This window comes from Beta vulgaris, chromosome 4 (genome assembly GCF_026745355.1).
Source record: "Beta vulgaris subsp. vulgaris cultivar EL10 chromosome 4, EL10.2, whole genome shotgun sequence".
In the NCBI taxonomy this organism is placed as follows: domain Eukaryota; kingdom Viridiplantae; phylum Streptophyta; class Magnoliopsida; order Caryophyllales; family Amaranthaceae; genus Beta; species Beta vulgaris.
In genome coordinates this window covers 19837101-19849602 of record NC_079205.1, presented here as the reverse complement: position 1 = coordinate 19849602, position 12502 = coordinate 19837101, and the positions used below count along the sequence as shown (strand labels likewise).

The 12502-nt window shown below is 32.2% G+C and overlaps 1 protein-coding gene across 1 annotated transcript in view; it reads right to left on the bottom strand.

The window, feature by feature from the left end:
* Positions 1-9877, bottom strand: part of LOC125496530 (protein FAR1-RELATED SEQUENCE 5-like) — a 34830-nt gene extending 24953 nt beyond the window's left edge. Inside the window, exons 1-4 of the mRNA XM_057393981.1 lie at positions 9783-9877; positions 8903-9490; positions 8828-8848; positions 8377-8706 (exon numbers count right to left, since the gene is read on the bottom strand). Coding sequence (XP_057249964.1) covers positions 8377-8706; positions 8828-8848; positions 8903-9490; positions 9783-9877 — 1034 coding nt within the window. The remainder of the gene's footprint in view (positions 1-8376; positions 8707-8827; positions 8849-8902; positions 9491-9782) is intronic.
* Positions 9878-12502: the final 2625 nt, after the last annotated feature.

Here is a 12502-nt window from a genome sequence, read left to right as displayed (position 1 = left end):
CTAATAAATAACCATCAAGAAAGCAAAAGTGTGAAAGACGAGCAAGCCTCTCCAACATTTGGTCAATGAAGGGAAGGGGGAAATGGTCCTTGCGGGTGGATTTGTTCACTTTCCTATAATCAATACAAACTCTCCACCCGGTGATAGTTTTGGTGGAAATTATTTCTCCTTTCTCATTCTCAACTATAGTCGTGCTTCCTTTTTTCGGAACCACGTGAATAGGCTCACCCACTTGCTATATGAGATAGCGTAGATGATTCCCGTGTGATGCAGTTTTATGATCTCTTTTTTTACAACCTATTTGAGGTTAGGTGTAATAGCCCTAATTCTCCCGACCAGCTTACAGAGGATTAAGTACAGCGAAAGAGACTCTAGTCGATATAACCCGAACTATTACCATACACTCACCAAACTACATCAGAGAGTGTGGAACTCAATTCCCAATTCTATTCTACTCAAACTAACTATTATAACAATGCCCTGATTCTCAGACTCTGTTTCAATAAATTTCTATAGGAAATTCAGCAGAGTTTCCTTTGAAATATGACAACTCTAAAGTGAGAAATAATATGAACCAGTTACAATTTCCATTTATAAAGTATTTTCAGATCCCAAAGCTCAACAACCTCAACGCTTTCGTGGAGCAACAACCAACAGAGAATCAGGAGCACTAATGACTCTTAAATATAAAGAGCTAAAACAAAAGATTAATAATTAACTATTACAAAGTCAAGCGTCCTCACTTCGATAATAACTATAATACTGCTCTAGCTTGTATTAGCTTCAACTTGCAAAAGGTTAACTTACGACTTCAACCTGAAACATTTAAGATACTGCCACCCACCAAATGACAGGCCACAGAAATGATAAAACGACACACACATCAGCAAAGCTGAGTACTAAACCCGTAAAGAAGCTTAACACATACTTTGGTGGCTTTTATTTGAAAACGACTCAGCAGTCAACATAGTCACATTGTCATAACATGCATCACATTAACTCATGTTACCAACATACTTATTATATCATTATCTGACTGTTCTTTTCCTACTACACCATCATTCACATAACAGCAAACCCAACAACGTGATTTCAAGCAATCTTGTAACAGATACATATCTCATATAAAAACTAATTAGTTAACCTTTCAACATATCACGATCCCTTATAAGGAATATGGGTTTACCAACTTTGATATAAGCAATATACTTTACTTTCTTTTAATTATTTTCTTATCAGAGATCCAAACTTATGCTTTCATACTCTATCAATCACTTTCTTATATTTTATAAGCAACCTCTTATCAAGCAATAAATATCATAACCACTTTCACTATAATGATTCCTTATCGGGAATCCACATAACAAGATACGATTCCTTATCGGAAATCTAACATGAGTATCACTTACCATGACATGCCTCCTTATCAAGAAACCGATATCGATATCCATATTCATACACTGAATAAACATTCATTACTTACCTGATATGATTCCTTACCTGGAATCCAATATCAATATAACTTTCAGAAATTGAGATAACTTTCTTTGAACCAGGGGGAAAGAGAACGCGGCGGAGGAGACAAAGCTTATATTACACTCCGACAGTGGGGGTCGTCACCCAACCATTCGCTTTACTTTTGACCAATAATCGCGACTAGTCCGGAGTACATTTTTGCGCTGATTTCATCAGTCTTCCACATGTTTCACCCCACAGAGCAATGGACAGGTTTCTGTGTGGGGCCCCCAAGGTTAACATTCCATGGGGCACTGTTCGTGTCACCTCATCCGTCGACTCAGACGAGGCTACTTTTCCCCTTTTAGATTCCTTTCGATTATCGTTCATAACTCAATCAGATCATTCATATAACTCATCCAATAATTTAGTAATCCTTAATGACGATTTTGGAATAACGAACAAAACTAAGTGATTTCCCTCGTAGATAACCATAATCATTTGACATATAACTCTTATAAATACATATTTCAAATTAATACTCTAATTAGGAAGTTATGCAACCATATAAGTGGAGCTTCTTTTACGCAATTTAAGAACTTATACTCACACGAGCTTTGCACTAACTTGTTTTAGTGAACGCTAATCGAATAGTCCCAAAATCTCATTTTAGCGAACACGAGTCAAATAGCCCAGCTTTATTATATTATTCCATTTATAGTTATCAAACTAAAATACTTTATTAAATACATCTTCACTAATCTAATTTATAGTGACGTAAACTAACTCACATGCTCTTCATATTTTTAACCATGACTAGTCAATCATTTCAGAACTATTTCCATCTCCAACCAACTCACATTCTTTATTTAAAAGTCAATCAAATTGGATCTACAAGCTGACTTTAATTAACTCCACTCTTGGTCATTTGACAAAGAAGTAGCTAATACTATACTTTAGAACATTTCATTCAAAATCAAAGTAGTTTATTAAAGTACTAGATTTACTTGATAAGTATTATGAAAGAAAATGGACATTTTACATCCTTTCTGTAACTCCAGATAAGTGTTCCAACTTTAATATATCAATCCGTTTATAGGGTATCCTTATCACATTAACTCAAGTATATTAGAAGATGAATCTCGCAAAAAAGTTTACTTCTAACAATCTTGGTATTATCAACATTTAATTAATCCTTTTCCTTTCTTTAGTCAACTAAATTGACATAATCAATCCATTCTTAAAGTTTAGATAAACAGTTTTTAACTATTTAACATATACCTATATAACTTAACTTATTGACTGCAATACTCATTGCTTATAAGTAACAATGAACCCAAACCACTACTCTATAACATGAATACGTTTTAAGGTTTAACTTCTTCCTTTGAATATAAGAATCAAGAAAGATAAATCACCTCTAACTAACTCATACCCTTTCAATTCTTTACTTGTTAACTAATTCAAGTATTTTTCCTCTAACTTACTTATATAAAACTAACTCAATTCATGATTCCACTCCAATAATAATAAGTAATATCAATTGTCCTTTCTCAATAATTAACTAATCAAATAAACCAATCCAAGCAATATCATTAATCATTTCTTATTACTCTTAATGTAAATCATCCTACTAATCTAGATGACAACCTCTTATCGAGTAGATAATCCATCAGGCAACTTACAATTCAATTTAACTATAACTATGCTTCCATTAATAAAACTAAATCAAGACATTTTACTAAACTAATTTTAGAACTTAGAATCACAAATATTTATAAAACCAACATTACACCAACTTTAGTTATCACATAGGTAAGAAAAACTTCTCCAATATGAATTGACCAGTGACAAGTCACAAAAATTCAGTAGTATTATATTTATGATATCGACCACACAACCACTATTAAACATTAATATATTAATTCACAACAATGATGATTCAGTACCTTCAATATCACACTACCAACAACAACTATTCCACATCAAAAAGTTATTAACAATTATTCACTATTCAATGGAATGAAATCAATATAAGAAGAAGAGAAGAGGGTTAGAGCATCTACAATGGGGTGGGTTGGTCTTACTTGGTCTTGGAGTTTTTTTTTTCTCTCTCCTTTCCTCCTTCTTACACCTCACATCCCACTAAAACTCCCACCAACTCATCTTTTTTTTGTCACAATGGTGTGGTTGGTCTTACTTGGTTTTTCTATTTTATGTACTGGATGTTCTATTCTCTGTTTCGTGAACTAAATGTTCTATTCTTTTGGTATTACTTGTTTATATCAGTAATGCTGATCAAGACATGTTAACAGCACAATCTCACTCACTATCACAGTCATCAACTCTGCCACTAACTCAACCTACACAACCAATCCAAACTCAACAACTCACTGAACAAACACAACCCACTGAATCAACAACATTGCCCACTCAAAAGCAGAAAAGAAACAAAAAAGAACATATTGACGAACCAAAAAAGATAAAGTTCAAGAGCACAACCCAAAAAGAAGAACAAACAAAAAGTGAAACACCAACACCATCAAAACCACAAAAAAAGGCTACAACGCGAGACACACGGCTTCCAAATTCATGGAAATAGCAAAACAATTGACAGATGCACAAAAGCAAGAAGTGCATGAAATGGGTTTTGCACCACTCTTAAACCTCGACTTCCCACAATACAGTACAGCATTCACACAATACTTTGTTGACCACTTCAACATTAATAGGTGTTCAGTTATGCTTGAAAAATAAGAAGAACTCACAATTAATGAAGAAGATGCATATTCTGTGTATGGACTACCAATTGGTGGTCATGAGGGGAAGGAGGTCAAATCAGAAAAGGTGTTGAACCACATGGAGTTTATGACACTTTGGAGAAGACATCTGAATATTAGAGGTGGTAGTCCAACCATTACATATGTTCTATTCTTATAACTTGGATGTTCTATTTCATGAACTGGATGTTTTATCTTATTGCCTTGAATGTTCTATTACATATGTTTCATTTTCAACAATTGAATGAACTATTAGATATGTTCTATGTTTTATGTTATTTTTCATAAACTGGATGTTCTATTCTTATAACTTGGATGTTCTATTTCATGAACTGAATGTTCTATCTTATTGCATTGAATGTTCCATTACATATGTTCTATTTTCAAGAACTGAATGAACTATTAGATATGTTCTATGTTTTATGTTCTATTTTATGAGTTAGATGTTCTATTATTATCACATTAATGTTCTATTTCTTGAGCGGAATATTTTATTACATATGTTCTATTTTATGAAGTGGATGCTCTATTCTTACAAACTGAATTTCTATTTTATGTTCGATATCTGATGGATAAATGTTCTATTTGATTTACCTAAATTATAATATATTTGCAAATTAAAGACATGTTTGAAGCAAATTATAATGTTCATCTACATTTATAGGTGGTACTCCAACAATTCAACAGTTAGAGGCATGTTTGAAGGAAAATGTACCTGTCACTGAACACTTCCAGACAGACTTCCTTGTTTTTGCTGTCAACTGTCTCATCAAGTCAACAACAAATCCAAAAGTGAACACAAAGTTCCTTAAATCTGTTATAACTGCTGGTGATATAAGTCATCTGGACTGGTCCAGATATGTTGTTGACAGCTTGATAACATCAGTTAAAGAACTGAGGAACGACGGTAAAAGTTATTTCACTGGACCAGTGCGCTTCATGATGGTAAATTCCTTTTTCTCTGAACAATTTTTACATTATGTATGATAATGTTCTGTTTTATGTTCTTTTCCCTTTGAGAATATGTTCTATAAGCTCAAGTTCTATAATGTTCTAACCAATCAACTAAAAATGTTCTAATTGTATATATTATACTATATTATTTTCTATGTTCTAAGTATATATGCTAGATGTTCTATATTGAATGTTCTACTTTTATGACATATATGTTCTATTGTATATTATTTCCTATGTTCTAAGTATATATACTATATGTTCTAATTTATTGAGTAAATGTTCTAATTGTATGGGCAGAATGTTCTACTTCTATAAGTATATGTTCTATAAACTCATGTTCTAAACAATCAACTAAAAATGTTCTACTTCTATAACTGTATGTTCTATAAACTCATGTTTTAAACAATCAACTAAAAATGTTCTAATTGTATGCACAGAATGTTCTATCATATATGTTCTATTATACTATATTATTTTATATGTTCTAAGTATATATGCTACATGTTCTATATTGAAGGTTCTACTTTTATGACAGATATGTTTTATTGTATATTATTTCCTATGTTCTAAATATATATACTATATATTCTAATTTATTGAATAAAGGTTTCAATTATATGAACTAGTTGTTCTACTTCTATAACCATGTTCTTTTTTATGCCCTGATTGTTCTATTTATACAATAACAACTAATGCCTTCTTTGATTTCCAAAAGCTTTGCTATTTTGACCGTGTGAGGGTTTAAAACAAGACATTCCCAAGAGAATTCCCGATCATATCATGCTGGAAGAGGAATATGATCAAGCAAACAATGAAAATAGAAGAACAACAAGGATTTGGGAAAAGTCTTGTTCTAGCAAAGATTGGACAACAACAACAATCACTTGCTCTACTACCAGCGCCACCACAACCACCACAACAACCAACTATGAAACAACAACAAATTCAACCTGATCTTCATCAACCTATAGAACAACTTCAACTCCCACCACTACCACAACCAGAACAAGCAACAACAAGCACCCACCAAGAGAATGTTGAACAACAACATCAACCACCATCAAATTTGAAGGTATAAATGTTCAAACAATAAATTGATTGTGTTCTACATAAAATGCATAGATGTTCTAAATGAAAATGATAAATGTATTTTTTTCATACATGTACTATCTTTAATTGTAAAATGTTCTAAAGTTATCGTCTAAAATGTTATATCATAAATCATATATTGTTCTAAATGATATGCAAACTTGTTTTAATGTTCTAACATTTAATTCTAAAATGTCCTATCTTTAATGGTATAATGTTCTAAATGATAATTGAGATGTAGAATTAAACTGATTATGTTCTACATAAAATGCATGTCCTATCTGAAATTGCAAAATGTTTTAAATTAAGGCCTAAAATGTTCTAAATGAAATGAAAGTTTGTTCTAAATAAAAATGAAACAAGTATAAGTTCTAATCAAGTTGTATGATGTTTAAAATCTACTACTAAAATGTTCTATATATAATGGTAAGATGTTCAAAATCAGATGGACAGTTGTTCAAAATCTTGTATTATATTCTCTACAGGATTTCATAGAGGAGTTCAGCAAATTGGTAAAAAGTATTGGAGGAATCTTCTCAAGATTTGGCTACTTATTACAACTTTCCCAACAAATCTTCAAAACCAATGAAATTGAAGAGATAATAGCAAATGTTTTGAGTGAGATGTGGGAAAAGTGTGCACACAAAGTGAAACTTTCACAAAGTAGCCAAGAGAAGACCCCAAATATTCTTAGCCAAGATGAGGAATTATTTGCTAGTGATGAAATTGGAGAGCTTCTCAAAAAAATTGAAACACAAGCTACTGACACATATGAAGGAAAGAAAATATCACTTTTGGAATTAACTCCTCCATCCTTTTCTTTGCAAATTGATTCCACCCAAACATCACAACCAAGAGAGCCGTCTGAACAGCCAAGAATGAAAAATAACAAATCAGAGATAATGTTCTAATATAACAGCATATGTTCTTTTATTAAAGTAAAATGTTCTAAAGCTAAGCTATAACATGTTCTATTTATAAAACTAAATTGTTCTAAACTCTGAAATGTTCTAGATTATATTGTGGCTTTTTCTACATCAAATTCATTATGTTCTACATATAATGTTCTATCAATTAGATAAGTTCTACGTTTTATGTTCTATTTTATGCACTGGATGTTCTATTCTTATAACATGAATGTTCTATTTTAATTTAAAAAATTGAATGGACAACTATACAAGTTCTATGATTTATGTTCTATTTCAAAAGCTGAATGTTCTATCTTATTGCATTGAATGTTCTATTACATATGTTCTATCTTTAAAAACTCACTGAACAATTATATATGTTCTATGTTTTATGTTCTATTTTATGTACTGCATTTTCTATTCTTATAACTTGAATGTTCTATTTAGTGAACTAAATGTTTTATTCTTATAGTATTAAATGTGTTCTATGTTCTACAAAAATAAACAGTTGTTCTAAATAGAAAAATATAATGTTCTACATCAAACAATTGTTCTAAATTGTTCTAAACTCTGAAACGTTCTACATTATATTGTGGCTTGTTCTACATCAAATTCATTATGTTCTACATATAATGTTCTATCAATTAAATAAGTTCTATGTTTTATGTTCTATTTTATGCACTGGATGTTCTATATATTCTTATAACTTGAATGTTCTATTCTTATAACTTGAATGTTCTATTTTCATTTACAAAACTGAATAGACAACTATACATGTTATATAATTTATGTTCTATTTCAAAAGCTGAATGTTCTATCTTATTGCCTTGAATGTTCTATCTTCAAAAACTCACTGAACAATTAGATATGTTCTATGTTTTATGTTCTATTTTATGTACTGCATGTTCTATTCTTATAACTTGAATGTTCTATTTCGTGAACTAAATGTTCTATTCTTCTAGTATTAAATATGTTCTATGTTCTACAAAAATAAACAGTTGTTCTAAATAGAAAAGTATAATGTTCTACATCAAACGCACGATTGTTCTACATTAATACACATTTGTTCTAAATAGAGAAACACAATGTTCTACATAAAAAAGCAATGTTCCTTTTCTGACTGAAATATGTTCAACATATAAACACATCAAATGAGTAAATAAAATAGCAGAAGAATCAAATTATACCTTTGCCAATAGAATTCAAACTCCGCAATTGTATCACTGTACTTCAAAACAGTATTAAAGACATCAACAATATCATCTTGTGCCCTCAAGTCTGGAATGTTCTTCTTTGAATTCTTACCAATATGCCAAGTACAGAGACGATGGTTCACTGATGGCAAAACAACTTTCAATGTTGCTCCCATTGCTGCACACTGATCAGTTATCATAGTGATTGGTTTTTTTCCACCCATTGATCTCACAAATGAATCAAATAGCCAAACGAATGAATCAGTTTTCTCATTGAGCAAGAAAGCACATCCGAACATGATATTGTTCGTGTGATGATTATTCCTACAAAAAATGCACATATCAACTCATACTTATTTGTACGATATGTTGTATCATGAATCACAACATCACCAAAAATCAAATAATCCCTTTTCATCCTCCCATCTCTAAAAAAAAAACTAACCAAATTCCCACAATTATCCAACTGCACATCATAATAAAAATCACATCATAATAAAAATCAGCCTCACTTGCTTGCCTTTGTGTAAAAAACTTTATCAACTGATTTGAGTCAGAAAAATCAATACTTTTAACCTTCTCACCAGCAAGAGCATTATAGGCATCACTTGCAATAAACCCTAGGTTAGGAGAACCCCCAACTTCTTTCCTCATAACCCGAATAACATCTGCTACAGGAATTCCACTTCTCTTCAAGTTTGAAATAAATGCCAACTGCTCAGAACGTACTAATCTATGTGACCTAATATAATGACGCTTATGAAGTGGAACCATTGCATGATTATGTCCCATAACATGTGCAACCAAAGTATAAACATCATCTTCATCAACATGAAATTGGACATAAGCCCTGCAACCAGTTCTATAATCAACCTTTGAATACGATTTATGTCCTACATTATTCACATTCTTGAAACCAGTCCTCCAACAAACCATTTGTCTCATACAAATACTACCATCTTTGACCCTGCACCTTGTTTTACCCTTACGAACACCAAAACTAAACTTAAAAGCATACTCATTGTACAATTCAAAAGCTTCTTCATCACTTTTCACTTGCTTCTGTAGCAACTCAGATTCAGAACCTTCCTCAAACTCAACATCACTACTACATTTTTAATCAAACGCAATGGTTAAAATAAGCTATTGCAACGGTTATTTTTTATACCGTTGCAGTAGGATCATCTATTGCAACGGCCCATTTCAATTTAGGTTCATAGATTAAGCTATTGCAACAACTTTATAGTAACCGTTGCATTAGATATATCTATTGCAACGACTTAGTGATGGTCGTTGCGTTAGATATATTATCTATTGCAACGACTTCGGATGGTCGTTGCATTAGGTATATATATTAGCTTATTGTACTGTTGCATTGCCACGCACGCACAAAATATTACGCGCTAACAATCCCTCGATTTATTTCACAAAGTTTAAAACTTCTCAAAGTCATGAACAACAGCGCCTTTATCTCCCTAAAAACAAGGAAACCCATTGCTCATGATCAGGTAACTGAAATCACGAAATGAATTTTACCCTATCAATTGCATGTTTGCCAACGAATTTCAATCTCCCATCCCAAATCTATCCTATGAACTGAAATCACGAACTGAATTTTACCCAATTGTATACTAAGAGGAAGAGGGAAGGGGCGAAATTCACAAACACTACTTCACATAGGCGAAATTCAAAGAAAAACAAGCAAAAGAGGCGAAAATTTCGAACTTCAAAGGTGCGTTTCTTCTGTTTTGGGAATTCGGGAAATCCTTCAAAAGCCACAAAATCCAGTCGAGCTCCAAAGTTAAGGTAGTTTTCTTTCTGTTTTGTGAAGTTTTTCATAAAAATTGACTGAGTTTTTACACGAAATCTCTGATTTTCATCTTCACTTCACCTTGATTAAGGAACAGATAAGAAGAACGAGCAAAAAGGATTGCCGGGAAATTCGACTTTTACGACGAGATTGTATCCTCGGATCTTCCTTTCAAGGTCTGTTTCAGATTAACAACTTTAATCTTCAACCAATTTGAGGGATTATTTAGGATTTTCTATATTCTTTGCTACACTAATTTTTCTTTGTCTTGTTTTTGCTACTGATTTTGTTTCTCTGTAAGTCGAGTTGTCTATTATTTGCTTTAGGATTAACACTCTTTTTTTTAGGCACTTAATCCATGATTATTCCTATTTTTTCCCCAAATCATGTGCTTCTTTTTAACTATTTGCGAGAAATGTCTACTACCATGATTTTTTCCTGATTTTATTCTAGTTGTCACATGGATTATTTGCTTTAGTTGTCGAGAAATAATAACAAACCTACTTTATTTCATAGCTAAAATAATTTTTTCCTTAATTAGAGCATTGAGACAGAAGTAAAAGTGTCTTGTAAGTTACTAACCATATGTATACTTAACATAACCTACTTTTTTTTCAAATTCATATTAACAATTTGTTTTAAAATTTGAGGATTTTTATAATATTTAAAATTGGATGCTAACTTAATGTTCTGGCTTGCAACATATGGTTAAAGAACAAAATGGATAACGTAGATAAAAAGTGGTGGATGCTTCAAAGATGGAGCGATGAATATGAAGAAGGAGTTGAGGAGTACATTCGTAAGGCTTTTGCTATTAAAGCACAAGGGAACCAGATTTGTTGTCCTTGCAATGTTTGTCATTATCGTTATTGGCAGTATAGAAATGTTGTTAGGGATCATATCATTGTTAATGGTTTTGTTCCCAGAACTGATAAGTTGTTAGACTTAGATATAAATATTGAAAAAGAACCAGATGTGACAGAAGAACATGATGCGATATTAGACATGAATGATGACATAGAGGGTTGTTGCATGATACAATGAGAGAAGGGCCAAATGAAGATGCAAAGAAGTTTTATAGATTAATAGAAGAAGGTCAACAAGAATTATATCCATGTTGCAAGAAATTTTCCAAACTGTCCTTTCTTATTCATCTATTTATATACAAGTGTGACCATAAGTTGAGCAATGTAGCAATGTCGGCTTTGTTAGGAATATTCAGAGATACACTACTCGATGCAAATTTGCCCAAGTCTCTTAATGAAGCAAAAAATGTTTTACGAGTTTTAGGGCTAGATTGTCAGAAGATTGATGCATGCCCTAATGACTGCATGTTGTATTGGGAGGAGCACGCAAATGCAACAAGTTGTTGTGTTTGCAAAACTTCAAGGTGGAAAGTAACTAATAAAGAAAAGACTAATGGGAAGGATTATAAAATTCCTGCTAAAATTCTGAGGTATTTTCCAATTAAGAAAAGGTTGCAAAGGTTATTTATGTGTCCGGAAACTGCAAAGTACATGATATGGCATAAAACGAATGATTTAGAAGATGAGCTTTTACAGCATCCAAGGGATGGTGAAGCATGGAAGACATTTGACAAGAGATATTCAGACTTTGCCAAAGATGCTCGTAATGTGAGGCTTGGGTTAGCTTCAGACGGGTTTAACCCATTCCACAATATGAGCATTGTACATAGTACGTGGCCAGTGATATTGATCAATTATAACTTACCTCCGTGGTTGATTACGAAACCTGAATTTTTGATGTTAGCATTGCTTATTCCCGGTCCCTTATCCCCCGGAAATGATATTCATGTTTATTTGCAACCACTAATTAAGGATTTGAAAGAATTGTGGGAGGTTGGATTGGAAACTTATGACTCTTTAAGCAATCAAAGGTTTGATATGCATGCAGCATTGATGTCTACCGTTAGTGACTTTCCTGCTTATGCTATGTTGTCTGGTTGGAGCACAAAAGGGAAACTTGCATGCCCTGCTTGTCATTATGAAACTGAATCCTTGTTCCCTAAAATGACAAAAATAAAATAATAATCACATGATGTTCTACATGAAATCAGTAGGTGTTCTAAATGAAAATAACATATGTTCTTTTTCATATATGTACTGTGCTTCTGCATATATGTATTATGTTCTACATAAAATCCATATTTGTTCCAAATGAACACAGACAATGTTCTAACACCAAAAGCTAAATGTTCTAACACCAAAGCAACAATGTTCAAAATCAAACATATAAATGTTCTAACACCAAAGCAACAATGTTCAAAATGAAAAAGTTCATCAACAATAG